The sequence below is a fragment of the Ursus arctos genome, unplaced genomic scaffold (assembly GCF_023065955.2).
Source record: "Ursus arctos isolate Adak ecotype North America unplaced genomic scaffold, UrsArc2.0 scaffold_20, whole genome shotgun sequence".
NCBI classification, from domain to species: Eukaryota; Metazoa; Chordata; class Mammalia; order Carnivora; family Ursidae; genus Ursus; species Ursus arctos.
The window spans coordinates 30,730,687-30,750,328 of NW_026622875.1; the positions used below are offsets into that span (position 1 = coordinate 30,730,687).

Sequence of the window (19,642 nt, forward strand, 5' to 3'; positions counted from 1 at the left end):
TTTGAAAGAGAAGGGAAAAAGGGTAGACACAAATATAAAAATATACAATATCCCCCTAAAACCCAGATAAAAATACAAATACTAAATAAGATAAATCATGGACAATTTCAGAGTTTTTGTAATTTTCTAGCAAAGCATTATGATAAGTTCAAGTGGCAGCAAATACGATCTTTTCAGAGGTTTTTAATTGCAGTTTATACAGTATTTTGTTGATTTCAAGGCACATTTGGGGAAAAGGCTCATGTATGTATAAGAAACCAGACCTATCAATCTGAAACTGAGCTTTTCATGTTTCGATTCTTTCTGGAGTTTTCCATCAACTGAACCTACCACAGAGATATTTAGCAGATGGTTTCTGCCATTGCATTCAGTGTGTAACATGCGATCTTTGTGGAAAATCCCACACTACGTTTAAATCACAATTTTGTAGGATTTTTTTGAGGTGGGTGCTCTCCAGGTACCAACAGAACAAGCAAAGGTCTTCTTATTCATAGTGATAATATTGTAGGAATCCCTGTAAAGAAAGTCACTCCATATTTCTTAAGCATTATTAAAGATGCAAGAGGGTTCCAGTTACTGGTTGAGTGGGTAGTACCACCCACATGTCTGAATGAAGAGCTGCCTTGAATGATGACCAGCCTAGAAGGACCTCTGCTAGACTAACGAGCTCCACCTGCCCCAGGGCAACTTTTGTATGTTCTAAGCAAGAAGATTCTTGGAAACAGAATCCCTGAGGGTCTACTGATGGAACTCACAAACTTGCTGCAGATAATCTGATTACAACTGACTTTTCTACAGTGGGTTACTGTAAACTAATAACTTACTAAATTAGAGATTACCATAGAAAGCCGGGATAATGACCGGAAATACCCAAGGAATTAACCACAGATGTGAAAATAACCACAATCACTTCAAATATAGTCTTGAGAGTCAAAATATGAACTTGAGTGTCATACGTAACATTTCTCCCTAAACTAGAATAGTCCTTTTTTTTTTTAGATTTTATTTTTTTTTTTTTTTTTTTTTTTTTTAAAGATTTTATTTATTTATTTGACAGAGAGAGAGACAGCCAGCGAGAGAGGGTACACAAGCAGGGGGAGTGGGAGAGGAAGAAGCAGGCTCATAGCGGAGGAGCCTGATGTGGGACTCGATCCCGGAACGCCGGGATCACGCCCTGAGCCGAAGGCAGGCGCCCAACCGCTGTGCCACCCAGGCGCCCCTTTTTTTTAGATTTTATTTTTGAGTAATCTTTACACCCAATGTGGGGCTCGAACTCACAACCCTGAGATCCAGAGTCACACACTCTACCAACTGAGCCAAGCCAGGTGCCCCAATCCTTCTATTCTTATTAACTATGCTTTAAAACTTTTAGCTAATAAAATGGGACCTGCCACCATTGCTCTAAAATATGAAGTTATATAAAACTAAGCCTATGTTTTTATATATGCCTACACTTGCTATAAAAATCCTGACATTATCTCCACATTGTTCACATTTCATTTTTAAAAGGGGTTCCTCATGATATATTTTATTTACTGTTTCAATGCCTATGCTGAATTGGAAGTTTGATCCAGATCAGAACATTCTTTCTGGGTAGGAAATGAGGAATTTAAACCTGGCCCAATTTTTTAATTGGAAAAAGTTTTTTAAACTGTTGCTGGACTTTATTTTTATTACTGTGCTTTTCGTTTCCATCTGCTTCAATTACCTTTAATTTCATCAAATAAAAAACTACATTTTCTTCATGCTACTATCTAAATCAAAGCAGTCTAGTTAGTTCCACAAAGTTCCCTGGAGAACTGAGTTTCTGAAATCATTTCAAAAACAAAGAATGAATTGTTCTGACCAGTATTACCATCCCCCAATAACCACAGATTTTCCCATAAGCCACCTTAGTTTTTTTAAGCAATTAACTAAAATACCATTTTCATGCTGACAATAAGCCACCTACTCACCTGAACAAAGGCAACCGTGACGACGATAAGTATTGCCTATACAAAACAAAGAAACAACCTTTTAAAGCACACACTGTAACTCCAGAAATAAATGTTAATCATGTTTTATTTTTCTAACTCTATCTGCAGTCCCCAGATACCAGACACTAAGCACTGAGATCAGCTGGGGAAGAAATCACAACTCTACCTTAGGGGAAAAACTGACGCCAACAGTGGCTTGCCTCCCCTAGGACAACTTCTCAAATTTGATCTCAAGATCCCTTTCCGCTCTTACAAACTGAGGACCAGCTTTCATGTGGGATATAATCTATTGATATTTACCATAATTTAATACTTTTTCAATTGCTCAGTTTTAATTCCTCCTTATTAATTCATCTAAAAAGTAATAAAACCATTGCATATTGACACATACAACATTTTTTATGAAAAATACACTTTCCAAATAAAAAAATTTGTGAGAAAAGTGCAAGTGCTTTCAATTTTTCTACCTTTAATGTCTGCCTTAATACAAAGCTAGATCCTCACATTTGCTTCTGCATTTAATCTATTGTCCTACGCTGATTAGGCTGAAGTATATAGGAAGAAAACCTAATCTCATACCGATATTGTTGGAAAAGCTTTTTCAGATTGCGGATATTCTTCTTAACTACCACATCGAAATTAAACAAGTGTTAGTTACTTAGAGTAATTTGCAATGTAGAATCTAAACTGTATCAATGAACTTTTCATAATCTATTATAGTAAAATCCATTGATCTATTTTTAATTTGAATAGATCTTTCATCACTGAAAACACTGTAACATCTTACACTGGTCATTTAGAAAATAACTGATTTACTTGGTTATTCAAATCTTTCAAGTGTTGACACATTTCAAAATAGTAAAAAAAAATCACATTCCTTGACATTCTACTGATCTCTTTAGAATAAAGTCTTAAATATTGGGAAGCTATTTAGCACACAGTAATTCATAAATATTTTGCGAAATTCTAAGTATCACTTAAAAGCTTGAACTTTATCACTGGCAATAAATGCTATTTATTTTTCTTGAAGTGATAGTTTCATTTCACTCACTTCCTTAAAAAAGTATGTCAGTTATCCAAATCTTAATAACCAAGTTTGTCTATCATTCATTCTTACTAGTAAAAGCCTAGTTCAGCTCACCACAATCGGCCTTCCGTGAAACAACCATTGTACCTCAATATTCATTAAGTTCTTTATGCATACTTCCCATTTTATTACACAGAATATTCAAAAGGTATGTACTCAACTGTCAAGATTTAATGAAATTAATTTTTACTGCTTTATGAAAAACACTCCTAAGAGAAACAATGAAATAAAACAATGACCATTAGTACAGTTTCAGGCCATTATTTTGACTTGAGTCAACACTCAGTTTTACCTGCCATTGCTTTTGCACCACTCATGCATATATCCAAAGCAAAAATAATGTTTTAATATTACAAAAATAGTTTGGACCTTACATGCTCCCTGAAAGGGTCTTAGAGACACTGGGAGTCCACAAGCAAGAGCTCAAGAACTGCAGCTCTATATTAATTTCTACTGTGTTCTTAAGCATAAATATATTTGCTTTAATCAATGCTTGTACTCGCTATAAATTTTTATACTACAATAAAACAGAGGACAAGAAAAAAGAGGAAACTCTCAATGAAAGCTATAACAGCCTAGACAAAAAGAATAAAATCTTACATAGTGTTCATTGTTAAGTAATATTTTTAATTTCATTTCAAATATTTAAGTAATATTTTTAATTTCATAATCATCAGGTTTCAGTTCACAATTAGTAAAACATTCAAAACAGAAAGCAAACTAAACTGAAATTTTAACCAGAAATTTATTATAAAATATTTCAGATCTGTAAAATTATAAGGTTGTTAAATAATTCTCATGAGTGCCAATCACAGACCCTTGAACACTACTTGAGATTACCGCAACAAAATGCAGAATCTGGATATTAACAAAAAACCTGAAAAAACATTAGGAACGTCTCAATTCATTTTCCAAAATAAAAAAGCCTATCCTAATTTTAAATGATTATCCAACAGTTTAAAAATATACATTATTTTCTCTTACCACAGTGATACTGACAGCATCATCAAACTGATGCATTAAAACACTGATGACTGCGGAAGCCAGAAGCAGCATAATAAGGGGATTTTTAAACTGAAAGTGAAAACAAACAGCAATTAAATGGTTTTGTATGAATGTATGAAGTTGTGTTCCATCACAACAAAGACTTAAAAAAATAAACTGCTGAGGCATGATTAGAAAATTATGAGTCTACATTTGAATGAGACTTTATACGTCTCTTCAATTAACAAAAAAAGTATTTACACTTATCTACATTTAAAAGTCACCATTTCATAACAGTTCCTTTTCAAAAGAAAAGAAAATTAAGTATCAATACTTAAAACTAAGAATTTACCAATTCCTTATGGTACACGTGTACATAAATTTAATAAATACAGCTGGTCTGAATTCCTACTGAGGCTAGAATAAGTGGAAAATGATTTTTAAGGTAAAGATTTAGGTGAACACTGGGTACAACACCTAAATTATGAGATCCAAACATTCCTATACTTAATAAATTAGCACAGATTACAATTCTGTGGTTGACCTACACACCCCAGAAATAATCCCCTTCGACGGCTAAGAGTCAACAGTAAGATCCACTCCACAGAAGCTGGAGGTTTTCCAAATGCTGGTTTTCCTAATATCTATCTGGCAGAGGCAATAGTATCTAAAGAAACAGAATCATACCATCAACCCAACCCAACAGCACTTAAATGACCAAGCACCAGAGCCACCCTGAATTCTTCCAGTTGGACATCCTACTCCTTAAACATCAGAGCTCTGTTGCCAGAAGCTCTTCCTCTGATGAAGTGGTGCCAATCACTGTTAAAGGTGCAAAGTATCTAGGCTACAAAGAATTCATCCCATCGGAGAGCCCAGCCCCTAGATACCACAGCAGCGAGGTTAGATGCCATCACCTCCCACTCCCTATATGGCTCCGTTCCCTGGCACTGTGGTTCTGACCCTGCTTCACATCAGAATCATGGGAAGAACTTCTAACAAATGCCTAGGTTCACACCAGACCAATTAAATCAGAATCTCTGGGCAGAGGACCCAGGCTTCAGCATTTTTTAAGCACTCCCCAAGTGATTCTAACACCTAGAGGATTGAAAATCACTACTCTAGCAAACTAAAACTACAACTGCAATATGGTTCAGGGTTGACAAACCACACACACTTGACTGAATCAGAGTACCTGGGTTTAAATCCGGCTCCTGTCACTTGTGTATGACCCAAGTTCCTCATCAGTAAAACACTACCTTATACCAAGACTGTGGTAAAGATTAACTAAGAATGCATATTAAAACACTGAGTGAACCATAAAGCCCTCTTCAGATGTTAGTTCTTATTATCACAATTTGAGGACAAGACTCATGGGCTTTTTTATTCTAACCTCTAAAATAGCTGTGCCACGGTAGCAAGCACACCACTTGATTAATGGCAAGCTCCAGACAAATGTTTAAAAAGCAACAAATTCAGTGTTCTTTGTAGAGGAATAGAGTCACCCAGTGCTTTATGATTAACAATTGATATTTACTGTTAATTGCTGCTTGTGCTTAACTGTGTTACACTACCTCTGTTTCATTCTCACAGCAATCCCACGATGCAGGTAGTCAAGCAATGAAACAGGAATAAGAAAGTAAAACATTAAATTATACTGCCTAGTAGTAAGTCCAATCATTGGAGTTTATAAATCCAGAATGAACTTCCTAAAGTTTTAGGTAATGTGGATATGTGGTAAATGTGAGAATAAAAACATGCATATAAAAAATACTCTACAAACACATGACAGATACACACAAACACAAGGTTCTTTTAATCTCTAAAAATTCACGTTTTCCACTTTAGACAACCTCATCTGCAAAATGAGTTTTTTATCAAAACTGATAAATTTGGGCACATTAATAGGCCCTTTAGAAAAGTTACACATAGATCTTTAAAAAAAAGAAACTGTACTGAGAAGGCATTAAAAGTTTTCTTTACTAAAAAGAGCTTGCTAAAAAAAAATAAGTAAAAATAAAAAGAACTTTTTTGGCAAACTAGGTGAACAATGGCCACAGGATTCTTGGAACTTTTCACACTAACATACTTGTTATCAAGATAAAAGAAAATCCTACAATAAGTCTTTCTGAAAAGATTAGGATGTTGACAAAATATAATTTAAAATAACTTTTATTTACTGATAACTTGTTATCTCCTAAAATTATTAGCCTCATGTTATAGATAAGACTAAAAGGATAATAAAGATCATATAGCTAGTAAGAAAGAAAGAATTTGTACCCAGGCAGTCTGGATTCAAACTACCTTATTTTTACTACATTTTCTAAGCTGGCCATATTACTTTAAAAAACATTAGCATTCCTTATAATAAAACAAGTGTAAGGTAGACATCTGTAAAGGAAACTACTGTTCACAGTATCACTCCATATTATACATTCATAAAGATTTGCACACTAAAAATTATAGAAGTTCCAACTTAACAGCAAACCCAAACAGAAAAAATGTAGGTAAAAAACATTTTTACAAATTATTTCCTTTCTCCACAAAAACAAACTTCACAAAAGTAAACAACTACACTAACAAAAATACGTGTGAATTACACAGCAGGGGAGGAAATAAAAATATCTCACCTGAGAAATATACTTCTTCCATAGTGGCTCATCTTCACTGATATCAAACTCATTCCAGCCATGAAAGGCTCGCCTATGACTTACTTCACATTTGTTCAGACCATTCTGAAGATCAGCCTGTTAGATTTCACATACAGAAGTTACTAAAAATGTTAGAGAACAATAGAAGAAAAACACTAGGGTACATATTGTATGTTCATATTTATAAAAACTTATACAACAATCAAATCTAATCTGTTGTAATAAAAAGCATTATCAGTGGTTGCTTGGGTCCAAGAGCAAAATCTACTTAGAAAGATTAACTGCAGGGAGACCTGAGGGAACTTCTAGGAGTGATGAAAGTGTTCCATATCTTAATTCTGGTGGTGGTTAACATTTGCCAAAATGTAAACTGTTCCGTTAATATGGGTACACTATATTTCATTTAAATTACACCTTGATTAAAAAAAAATGTATTGGTGTATAGGTAACATACAATATTACATTAGCACTTTTTTTTTTAATGTAAGCAGTAAGGTACAGTTTAATAAACAAAAAACTTATGATTTTCTCTGGGAGGAGAGAAATAAACAAGAACCAGCCACATGACTTACAGAAAACAAAATATCAGTACGTTTTAGTTAGCTTTCTTTGCTCTCATTGTTTTATTTTCTAAAATTAGTTTCTCCAAAAGAACATTCAATGGACCATAACTGCCTTTCTTGTTCTCTGAGCCTATCGAAACCCTCAGATTGGTATTACTTTTTACTCTTGGACTGTGTAATTATTTCAAGCAGATAATTTGTGGTTCCTAAATTACTGAAAATAATTATGTTCTATGAACACCACCTACATTCTTTAGTCACTGCAATATTGTAATTTATAAGAAATACATATGTTATCTGGTCAGATGACCAAAATATATTTCTCATTTTTATATGGTCTTCTTCCAGGGTTGCTGGCTCACAGATCCTAAAACCCTTGGAATTTCCTGGGATGATGGCAATAAAGGTGTCTTTTGTTGTGTTAATGAAAGTGACTTTTGGACTCCACCCAAGAGCAGCAGCTAGTAGACAAGAGGACCAACCACATGATTACAGGGTTCAGTGCTAGCACCCCCACCACCATCCTCCCTCACCTCTGAGGAGGAGAGAGGATGGAGATTGAATCAGCCAAAGGCCAATGACTCAGTCAATCATTACTAAGCAATGAAGCCTCCATAAACCCCCAAAAGAACTAGGTTTAGAGAGCTTCCAGGTTGGTGAAAACATGGAGACTGGGGAGAATGGTACACCTGGAGAGGACATGGAAGCTCCCAGCCCTTCCCCATACCAGACCTAGGTATCTCTTCATCTGGCTGTTGATTTACATATTTTATCATATCCCTTTAATAAACTGATAAACATAAGTGTTTCCCTGAGCTCTTTGAGCCACTCTAGAAAATTAAATGAACCTAAGGAGGAACCTCTAATCTGTAGTGGGTAGGTGAGAAGCATAGGTAACAGCCTGGGGCCTGTGACTGACTTCTGAAGTCAGGAGTAAAGGGCAGTCTTCCAGGGCTGAACCCTTAACCTATGGAATTTGATGTTATCTCTGGGTAGATATTGTTAGAATTGAGTTAAATTATTGGGTGTCAAAGAATTGGTTGGTGTTGTGTGTGGGAGAACCACCCCCCCAAGCATGTTGGAATTGGGTTTGAGAAACTTGGAAGAATCACTGTTTCTCATGATTTATTATCATAACTACCATTTAAGAATGAAATTATCTGCATCCCTGAAATAATCAGTTTCTCTGGCCAAAAGCTTTACAACAGAGTTTGAGAACAGTCTCTCAACACTTAAAAATATTTAAAATAAATGGTTTTAAAACAATATAAATACAACCAAAAAACCCTCAAAAAATAGATATCCACTGTTTTTAATGCCATCATTAAAATACGTGAATTTTGAAGGAAAAATAAAAAACAGTATTCATGTTACGTTAGATTGTGCTTTTAAAACTAGGAAGAGATTAAATTACATAAGCAATTAAAGTTTACTTGCAGTCCCTGTCTTGTACTTACCTTTTACTTTACTTTAGAAAACACTTACAAAAAAATGATAAACTCCTCTAACTCTCCTTATGTTAATAAATTGATTATTTTATTAATCCAACTAATCCTTACACAGCATTAATAGTTCCTGGCAATGCTAATGACCTAGAGCTGCACTGTCCAATCAGGTAACAATCAGCCACATGCAGCCATGTAAATTTTAATGAATAAAAATAAAATTAAATTAATTTCAGTTCCTTACTTAAATATACACACTTCAAGTACTCAGTAGTCATATTTAGCTATTGGCTACTGTACTGAACAGTGCAGAACACCACATTTATGTCATCGGAGAAAATTCTATTGGATGGCATTTACCTAAAATGACTGATTTTACTATCTATTCCCTTCCTCCCCACCAAGTACTTACTTGGAGAATGCTTGCAACTTCACTGACTGGTAATTCACTTGCTTTTTTTGATGTCAATACAGGAATCATTGTCTCATTTTCACCATTAGGAATTTTTTGGAAACGTGCAACCTAGCAAATAAAACCAAAGGAAAAATATCTGAATCTACCAAAATATTGGAATGTAATCCAGAATAAATGAAAATTCAAATATTCACAGAAAGTTAGTTCCAGTTAGAAAACAAACATCTTTAGAATAATAATATCTAGTCCTAATAAGATAATTTTCTACTAACCATGTGCTATTTCTCCAGAAAGCACATCTCAAAAATTAAGCCACCAGTACCAGCTAGAACACAAAATAATTTCCACATTAAATAAAAAAGATGCTATTTCTACAGCAATGTAATGAGTAAAAAGTAAAACAGATGTCCCGTCTAGCAGATCCTAAGAATTACATGTAGTCATAATCCTCTAAACTCATTATGTTTAACAGGAAAGACAGAGAACAGCTAAGCTTTCTCCATTTTAACTACTCCTGTTGGTCAGCCCGTTTTTTAACTGTCCAGAAAAACACCTGGCTACTCTACATAAGCACCAGGACAGCAAGTCAGATTTAAAAACCCATTCCCAAATTAGCGGGAAAACAAAGAGCAAAAGAGACCACACAAGCAGAGGATGCACAGTTAGGGAAGGGGCTGTAAAGAGACAGAGTAAATCACAGAGATGGTGGTAACCATGGTATCTACATGATGCAGCTTCATGAGCAAGTATCTACAGAAAAGTGTTTATTTAACACACTTCCAGAAATAAATCCCCAATCCAGACTTGTCTTGGGTCCTAAGCTGACAGATTCTTTGTAGACAAAAAGTTTTGAGTAAGTAGGAGAAAGTGAGACAAAATCTCCCCACAGAAACTTTAGCGAAGAAAACATTTCAGTTGCTATACCTCCACTGATTAAAATACTGAAACCGTAAAATAATACTGAAACTGAAGTGATCCTCTTACTGCCAAGGCACACATCTTTAAACTTTCAGATGGATTTCAACCTTGGATAATCAACATTTTTAGGATAAAGTATTTCCCTAAAATTTTTTGGACACAACACTTCTTTAAGACAACAAATTAGACTGATCAAAGAATAACTTCAGTTTCTATTATTAAAGATAATAATAGAGACCTGTATGCTGCCATTATAGAAGTCTGTGTACATAAAAAAATCTTTACACTTACTCCAAAATATAGTAAATTGCTGTGGGGAAAAAAGTACTCCTTTTGTGTAACTGGGTTCTGGAACAATCAAATACATACATGTTTTCTAATCTCATTTATTTAAAATGCATTCCTGAATGTTTAAGTACTTTAAAGCAAGAAGTGGTGGACAGCTATATACAGAAGAATGAAACTCGACCATTCTCTTACACCATACAAAAAGATAAACTCTGAATGGATGAAAGACCTCAATGTGAAACAGGAATCCATCAAAATCCTAGAAGAGAACATAGGCAGCAACCTCTGATATCGGCCACAGCAACTTCTTTCAAGACATGTCCCCAAAGGCAAGGGAAACAAAAACAAAAATGAACTTTTGGGATTTCATCAAGATAAAAAGCTTCTGCGCAGCAAAGGAACAGTCAACAAGACAAAGAGGCAACCCACGAAATGGGAGAAGATATCTGCAAACGACATTACAGATAAAGGGCTGGTATCCAAGATCTATAAAGAATTTCTAATCTTTAACAAAAAAAACCAATATAATCAAGTCAAAAAATGGGCAGAAGACTTAACAGACACTTCTCCAAAGAAGACATACGAGGCTAACAGACACATGAAAAAATGTCCAACATCATTAGCCATCAGGGAAATTCAAATCAAAACCACACTGAGATAACATTACACCAGTTAGAATGGCAAAAATTAATAAGGCAGGAAACAACAAATGTTGGAGAGGATGTGGAGAAAGGGGAACCCTCTTACACTGCTGGTTGGAATACAAGTTGGTACAGCTACTTTGGAAACAGTATGGAGGTTCCTCAAAAAATTAAAATAGACCTACCCTATGACCCAGCAATTGTACCACTGGGTATTTACCCCAAAGATATAGATGTAGTGAAAAGAAGGGGCACACGCACCCCAATGTTCATACCAGCAATGTCCACAATAGCCAAACTGTGGAAGGAGCTAAGATGCCCTTCAAGAGACAAATGGATAAAGAAGATGTGGTCCATATGTAACGGAATACTACTCAGCCATCAGAAAGGATGAATACCCACCATTTGCATCAACATGGATGGAACTGGAGGGGATTATGCTAAGTGAAATAAGTCAGCTGAGAAGTAGACAATTATCATATGGTTTCACTTATATATGAAACATAAGGAATAGCATGGAGGACATAAAGAGAAGGAAGGGAAAAATAAAGGGAGGGAAATCAGAAGGGGAGAGGAACCATGAGAGGCTATGAACTCCGCGAAACAAACTGAGAGTTTCAGAGGGGAGAGGGTTGGGGGGATGGGTTAGCATGGTGATGGGTATTAAGGACGGCACATATGGCAATGAGCACTGGGTGTTATGCGCAAACAATGAATCATGGAACACTACATCAAAAACTAATGAAGTACTGTATGGTGACTAACATAACAAAATAAATAAATAAATAGATAAATAAGTAAAGCAAGCAAGAAGTGGAAGGATTTTTCTAATCTTAATGAGAAAATTACTAGTAACTAAAAATTCTGAGGAAATTGGAGACAAATTACCTTTCTTTCATACAAAACAAAGTCTTGAAATTATTTAAAGCATATTTTTACATAATTAAGAAATTTAAAACCTTAAAGAAAATACTGGAATTCAACAACGTTGCACACGTTTTAGAGCCACTGAATGTCCTTATTTCAAATCGATAAACCTATGTAGTGGAAACTGCCATCTCAAGTACCCAATACGCAGTACAAGAGCCTTTCTCATAAAATCTTTTTAAAGTAATCTTTTGGTAGTTGTTACAAAAGACAGGGTCTATGTTGGAATACACTCTCCATAAAATCCTTTATGAGCATTCCATGGGCCCAAAAGAGCTGAAAAATCTCAGGAGAAGAAAGTAAGACCATTTTGCTTAATAATGGATAAGACACTGAAGGGACATGATGATAACTCTCTAAATATATGAAGAACTGCCATGTGAAAGAGGGAACACCAAAACCAAAGCGTGAGTTTCTAGCCAACCAACTTCTGGAATTAGAATGTTGGTAGCTGTGGTGGAAGGAACCATATGGAAATATTCTTCTCAGAATGATCTGGATTGAAAAAATCAGGAGGACATATAAAGCAAAAAAAGGCTAAAGAAGTAAGTGGGGATCCTACAGGGCCCTATTATGGAATTTCTGTCTTAATCCTAAGGGCAAACGGAAGACCCTGTACTGTGATCTTAAAAGTAAATAAATAAAAGGCACGAGTTGGAAAATTAAAGAAACACAGAATAAGAGTGGTGAAAACACACCAGTTTGGACACTATTACATACGTCTAAACAAAAGATAAATGTAGCTTGGACAAGGGTGGTGGGGTGCAGAAACAGATGCAGAGGTAAAAATAACAATACATGATGATGAACTAGATACATATATCAAAGAATTATACTAGATTTCTAGCTTGTCTTACATGCTAAATACTAATGCTATTCACCATGGTAAAGAATACTGGAATATCCTTTTTAACAAATGGTGCTGTCACAACTAGATATCCACATAAAAAAAAGCATAAAGCTGGACCCTTCCCTCACACCGTATATACACAGATTAACTCAAAATAGATCAAAGACCTAAATGTAAGAACTTAAACTATTAAACTCTTAGAAGACAACCTAGGCTTAAATCTTGACCATGGTTTCCCAAACATGGTACCAAAAGTACAAGAAACAAAAAAAGACTGAACATCATCAAAATTAAAAACTTTTGTGCTGCAAAGGACACCAACAAGAAAGTGAAAAGGACAACCCACAGAATGAGAGAAAATATTTGCAAGTCATTTAGCTGATAAAGAGCCTGTACCTACAACATATAAACTCTCACAATCCAATAATAAAAAGACATAATCCAATTTTGAAATGAGTAAAAGATCTGTATATTTCTACAAAGAAGATATACAAATGACCAATAAGCACATGGGAAGATCTTCCATCATTAAGCATGAGGAAAATACACATCAAAACCACAATGAGATAGGACTTCACATCCACTAGGATGACTAAGGTAAAAAAGAGAGACAATAACAAGTGTTGGAGAGCATACAGAGAAACTGGAACCTTCCTATACTGTTGGCAGAGCTGTTAAAAGGTGCAGCTCCTATGGAAAAGTTTGGCAGCTATTTTATATATATATACATACATATATATATATATATATATATATATATATATATGCTATTATACAAACATGTCATTTTCTCTGGCTAAATTAAGAGAGTGTTTTCATCTTGGAACAATCTGAGTGATTCAATAACACTTTGATTTTAAGAACAATAAAATACAGGCAAATCACATAAATTTAGTTAAGGTAAATCATCTTAAGAAGCAATTTTATGTCCTTCATTTGTTACTACGAAAGTTCATTGTCTGTGGTCCCAGGTTTCAGACACTAGGTATTTGCTTATCTCCTACCTCACCCTAAAAATATCCTGGGCTTAACTATAGCTTAATCTCTGCATAGTTGCTTTACATTGTTTCAAATAATGGCATTTTTTAGATCTACACCTTGGATTATTTAATTCATGAAACCAATAAGCACACCACCACAGTCCATAGTCCATACCTTGCAGAGATGAATAATTCAGTTGGAGAGCCATGTCATACCAAAACATACACATGTAAGATTTGCCATAAAATAGTCAAATCATGACAATGCAAGTAAGTCAGTCTGAAAATTCAGGAGGGGAAGCCTGTTACAGCCCTCAGAATTCTGGGAAAACTCCCCTGAAGTAAGCCACTAAAAATGGGTATCAGGGAATGATTAACACCTGCCAAGGAAGTGTTTTAAACAAGAGATGAACACTGGTAAAAGCCAGAGCAACAGAAATCTAATCTGTATGTGAGTAGGCCAATCTGGCTAGAATGAAATAAGTATTTTACTATGCACTTCTACTTTCATTAAATGATCCAGATCTACCCAGACATTAAGACAAGCTATAGAGTTTTTAATTGGATGTATTTAAAAACTGCAAAAACTTTTATATCTTTAAGACATATCAAATAATTCAGTTAAATATAGATCCTATGTGTATCAGGCCCCATCACAGACCTACTGAACCCAAATTTGCATTTTAACCAGATAATCAGGTGATTCACTCATATATTAAGTCTAAGCACTGTTGTACATAAGTTCCCAATTCTGATACAAATTAGAATTATATAGGGATTGCCATGGATCAAATTGCTCCCACCAAATACATATGTTGAAGTCCTAACCCCCAGTTTAACAGTATTGAGATATGGGGCCTCTGTGAAGTAATTAGGTCATGAGGGTACAGCCCTCATGATGGTATTAATGCCCTTATAAGAGACACCAGAGAGCATACATGTGTGTGTCTCCTCTCCCTCTCTCCCATCCCTCCTCCCCAGCCTCTAGATCTGTGAGAAATTAAAGTCTGTTATCTAAGCCTCCCAGTCTATAATATTTTGTTATAGTAGCCAGAGCAGACTAAGACAGGGGTCTTTTTGCATTTTAATCCAAGTGTCCAGGCACCATCCTTAAGGAGCGTGAATCATTAGATGTGGGATGGAGCCAAAACATCAAAACTTTTTTGGGGGGGTTATTTTTTGTTTTTTTTTTTTGTTTTTTTTTTTTGTTTTTTTTTTGAGAAAGAGAGAGGGCGCACAAGCTGAGAGGCAGAGGAAGAGAGAGACTCTTAAGCAGGTTCTATGCTCAGCGCAGGGCCCAACACTGGGCTTGATCTCATGACCCTGAGGTCATGACCTGAGCCAAAATCAAGAGTCAGATACTTAACCAACTGAGCCACCCAAGGTGCCCCCAAAACACTTATTTTTAAAAGCTTCCCAGGGTGGGTCTAATGCACAAAGTTGATCAGCACTGGCCTAGAGGATGAGGTTGAAAGGCATTGTTAGATTAAATTCAAAACATTAGACTGTTTTACTTTCAAAAGGTAAATATCTTCTAAAATGAGTCACCACCATAGGTTTATAAACTGTCCCTGGAAAAGGAACAAAAAAAAACCCCATCACTCAAATTCAGCACATGGACAGAAATCTGATTTCAAAAAGCAAGTCAGCAAAGGTAGCTCAAATCACCCAACAGAAGTCAAGCCACAGAGAAAAACAGAAAATATTTCACCCCTACAAAGTTCAGGAGTACTAAATAAGGGTTATTAAAAGTTTTCAGGTCAACTCTTGATAAAAGTTTTCTACGTTTCACTTGCAAGTAAACAGAAAGACACCTAACACCCAAGAAAATCAAGTGTACTCAGTATTAAACTTGAAAGAACCAGGCACCTCTCCACAGTTGTTTAACAGCTATAGCACAGGAAAGGAGGGTTAACTGGGAACTCTAAGGGTTAAACTATACAATGCCATTGTATAAATTTAAGGACATAAACAGGCTGAAGAAAACAACAGTGACACAGCAGTTCCAATTCAAGAACGGAAGGTTCACAGTGATTTACAGTCCTGCTCAATTTAAGAAGCAGTTCCTTGTTGATTAAAGCCAAAAATAAACTGCACTAAATAATCCCACCTAGATGTGGTTGTAATTACTGACACACAGAAGCTTACACACATAACACACACTCCAGGTGAAAGGTAGAATTTGCACTTCTGGCATCTATCTGCAAACCATGTTTGTAGAAATGATACTATCATTAGAAGAAGTAGTGAATTTTTCAAAAGGTGACCAAATAACTCCAAGTTGCTTTAATTGATCTGTTGGTGAAGAACAAGGTAGCCAGTATTTTTCTATAATACTGTATAAGTCCACTTACAGCCACACTATGACACGCTCAGCTGGATGGAATAATAGTATAGTGCAGCAGGCACCTAACCAAACATGCCCTTCAGAGCTAGAAAAACAGGAAAGGTTCTAGACCCCATTCCAATTTCAAACACAACAGCCTTTCTTTTATGTATTATATGTTTTGGCTTCAGCAAAAAAGAAGCTAGTATTTAAACAAAGAGCTTTACAGCTTTAAAAGGGTGAATGGGTGGCTCAGTCAGTTAAGCATCTGCCTTTGGCTCAGGTAATGACCTCAGGGTCCGGGATCGAAACTGCATCTGGCTCCCTGCTCAGTGGGGAGTCTGCATCTCCCTCTCCCCTTGCCCCTCCCCCTGCTTGTGCTCTCTCTCTCTCATGCTCTTTCTCTCTCTCATGCTCTTTCTCTCTCTCAAAAAATAAAACACTTTTTAATAGGGGGAAGGGGAGGGCACCTGGGTGGCTCAGCCGTTAAGCATCTGTATGCCTGCGGCTCAGGTCATGATCCCAGGGTCCTGGGACCGAGATCTGCATCGGGCTCCCTGCTCCTCGGGAAGCCTGCTTCTCCCTCTTACACTCCCCTTGCTTGTGTTCCCTCTCCTGCGTGCGTGCGCACTCTCTCTCTGTCAAATAAATAAATAAATAAATAAATAAATAAATAATCTTTAAAAAGAATAAATAAAAGGGGGAACGGGAGCCTTAAACATCTAGTACTGTGGTTTTTAATCTTATTAGTTAGCATAAGAATACCTGGAGGGCTTATTAAAACACAGGTTACTGAGCCCCAACCTCACAGTTTCTGAATCAGCTTGTCTGGGGAGGTCCCAGAAAGTATGTTTCTAACACGTTCTCAAGGAATGTTGATGTACTAATGCAGGTCACACTTGGAGAACCACTGCTCTAGTCAAGGTCAGACTTGACTAGATCCCAATTTATAATCCCAACTCTATGTCTTGACAGCTGTGTGACCCGGGACAAGTTATTTAAGTTCTCTGCATCTTTTTCCTCAGTGGAAAATTGGGATAATACCGATTTAATTTCAACAAGAACTGAAAAAAAAATTTATCAAAGTGTGTGCACTGTACCTAGTATACGTATTCAAATACTGGCTCCCTTCTCTTAAAGCAACTATATTTATCGTATAATTATGCATTTGCCTCACCCCCGACTCTAAATCTTCACAAGGGTATACCTGGTTTTCATCATCTAGGTATCCTTGACAAAGTTCTCAATATCCAACACCAGAAGTACTATTAGAAAAAAAAAATACTGGGTTCGGTCTTAAGAGACAATTATGTAGCAACAGAATAGTGTTATTATCCAACGATGTACCTATGCCTTTTAAATGATCTTTCATTCAAAGTACAAAAAGATGGCAGAACTGATCAGAAAAAGAATTTATTTAGTCATCCATGAATTAGTCTATCTTCTACAAGGACTAGGCAAGTTCATGTGTTTCCACCTTTGAAAGTGCTGAGATTAAAGTTTCCAACCTCTAGACGTCAAATTTCAATGGCAAATGTAGAGCCATACAAGCTGGAAAAGTCAACCTGTCTCTGATGAAGCGTTTCAAGGATCAGACTGCTGGCATGGAGCAGAGTAGAAGCTGGCAAGAGTCTCAAAGTGGGCAGGGCTCATCAGCTTAGAATCACTGTTCAGTCCTACCAATGAAGAAAAGTTGGCATGGCGGGAAAAAGCACTGGAAACACATTTTTATGAAATACTGCATTACTAGAGGAGCAGGTTTAAAAACACTTCAAATACAAAGTGAAAATTCCAAACTGAAGTAATGTATCTAGGATCATATACCTAAGTATTCAGAAATATCAACAAACTCCTCCTATAATATGCAAGTTCCTATTTTTCCACCAACTACATCTGACAAAGTCACCAACTCAGTCTTCTTATCTAAAAGGCAAAATGGAATATGACCATTCTCAAACTTTAGCTATCTTCAGAATCAGCTGAGAGTGAGATACTTATTAAGAACACAAGTACTCCCACTTTTATTCAACATAGTACCGGAAGCCTGAGCTGCAGCAATCAGACAAGAAAAAGAAATAAAAGGCATCCAAATTGGTAAGAAAAACTTTTGCTGTGTGCAGATGTCACGACACTACATGCAGAAAACCCAGAGACTCCATCGAAACACTACTAAAACTGATAAATGAATTCAATTAAGTTGCGGAATACAAAATTAATGTAAAGAAATCTGTTACTTCCATACACTAATAATGATGTAGCAGAAAGAAAAATTAAGAAAATAATCCCACTGGGGCACCTGGGTGGCTCAGTCAGTTAAGCATCTGCCTTCAGCTCAGGTCATGATCTCAGGGTCCGGGAATAGAATCCTGCATCGGGCTCCCTGCTCAGCAGAGAGTCTGCTTCTTCTTTTCCCCCTCCCCCTGCTCATGCTCTCTCTCTCTCCATCTCTGTCAAATAAATAAAAATCTTAAAAAAAAAAAAAAAAAGGAATGGATAAAAAGATACAGTATATATACACAAAGGAATATTAACTGTAAAAAAGAATGACATTTCTCCATTTGCGACAACATGGACGGGCCTAAAGCATATAATGGTAAGTGAAATAAGTCAGATGGAGAAAGACAAATACCATATGATATCACTCATATATAGAATTTAAGAAACAAAAATGAACAAACAAAAATAGAGATAAGCAAAAAAAAACCCAAAATAGTAACAACAACAACAACAAAAACCCAGACCTTAAATACAGATAACAAACTGGTGGTTGCCAGATGGGTAGATGGGCCAGGGGGACACAACTGGGTGAAAGAGATAAAGGAGATTAGGAGTACACTTACCCTAATGAGCACTGAGTAATATATAGAATTGTTGGATTATATTACACACTTGAAACTAATATAAGGCTGTATGTTAATTATACTTCAATAAAGAAAAAAAAGAAAGAATACAGGTACTATGTAGATCTCGGCAAAAAAGTTAAAGTTGAACAGGACCAATGGTAACTAGGTCTAGAGCAATGGTTCTCAACCCAGAGTGCACATTAATGTGCAGTGCACATTAAAATCACCCGGGGAACTTTCAAAAATTCCTACAGCTGGAACTCCAGATCAAATAAATCAGAGTCCACAGAAATGGTTGATCCCAAAGATGTGGCGATCCCAGGAACAAGTCTTTTTTTAAATCTCCTGGAATGATAAAATTACAAGTAATGCTCTTAACCTACCCATAAATTAAACAGGAAATACAGGAGACAGAGGAGCGTATTAAATTACTTCAAAGGAATGTACTCAGCAAATTCCAGGCTGTGGGAAATTCTATAGGACAAACAATCTGATTTTGTCAATAAGCTACAAGGGAAAAGAGGGGACATTTTTAGACTAAGAGATATTTAAAAGACACGTTAACCAATTACAGTGTTTGGGCCTTATTTCAATCCTGATTCGATTAAATAAACTTTTTTTTTTAATTAATCTAGGCTTACAGTTGCTTTTAACTATTGTCTCTCTTTAGTATCCTTAAATCTGGGAACAGTTCCATAGTCTTTTTGTCTTTCATTTCCTTGACACTTTGGAAGAGTAGAGCAGGCTA

At 36.0% G+C, this 19,642-nt stretch overlaps 1 protein-coding gene and 1 non-coding gene across 6 annotated transcripts in view; both read right to left on the bottom strand.

The window, feature by feature from the left end:
- Positions 1-19,642, bottom strand: part of ATP2C1 (ATPase secretory pathway Ca2+ transporting 1) — a 160,714-nt gene that overhangs the window by 79,085 nt on the left and 61,987 nt on the right. For all 5 annotated transcript variants that reach the window (XM_057315964.1, XM_026497001.4, XM_057315966.1 and 2 more), the window contains exons 2-5: positions 9,119-9,229; positions 6,678-6,794; positions 4,048-4,137; positions 1,956-1,991 (exon numbers count right to left, since the gene is read on the bottom strand). In XM_057315964.1, coding sequence (XP_057171947.1) covers positions 1,956-1,991; positions 4,048-4,137; positions 6,678-6,794; positions 9,119-9,229 — 354 coding nt within the window. The remainder of the gene's footprint in view (positions 1-1,955; positions 1,992-4,047; positions 4,138-6,677; positions 6,795-9,118; positions 9,230-19,642) is intronic.
- On the bottom strand, positions 1,254-1,327 carry TRNAQ-CUG (transfer RNA glutamine (anticodon CUG)). The gene has a single exon. It is a non-coding gene; the product is annotated as a tRNA-Gln (tRNA).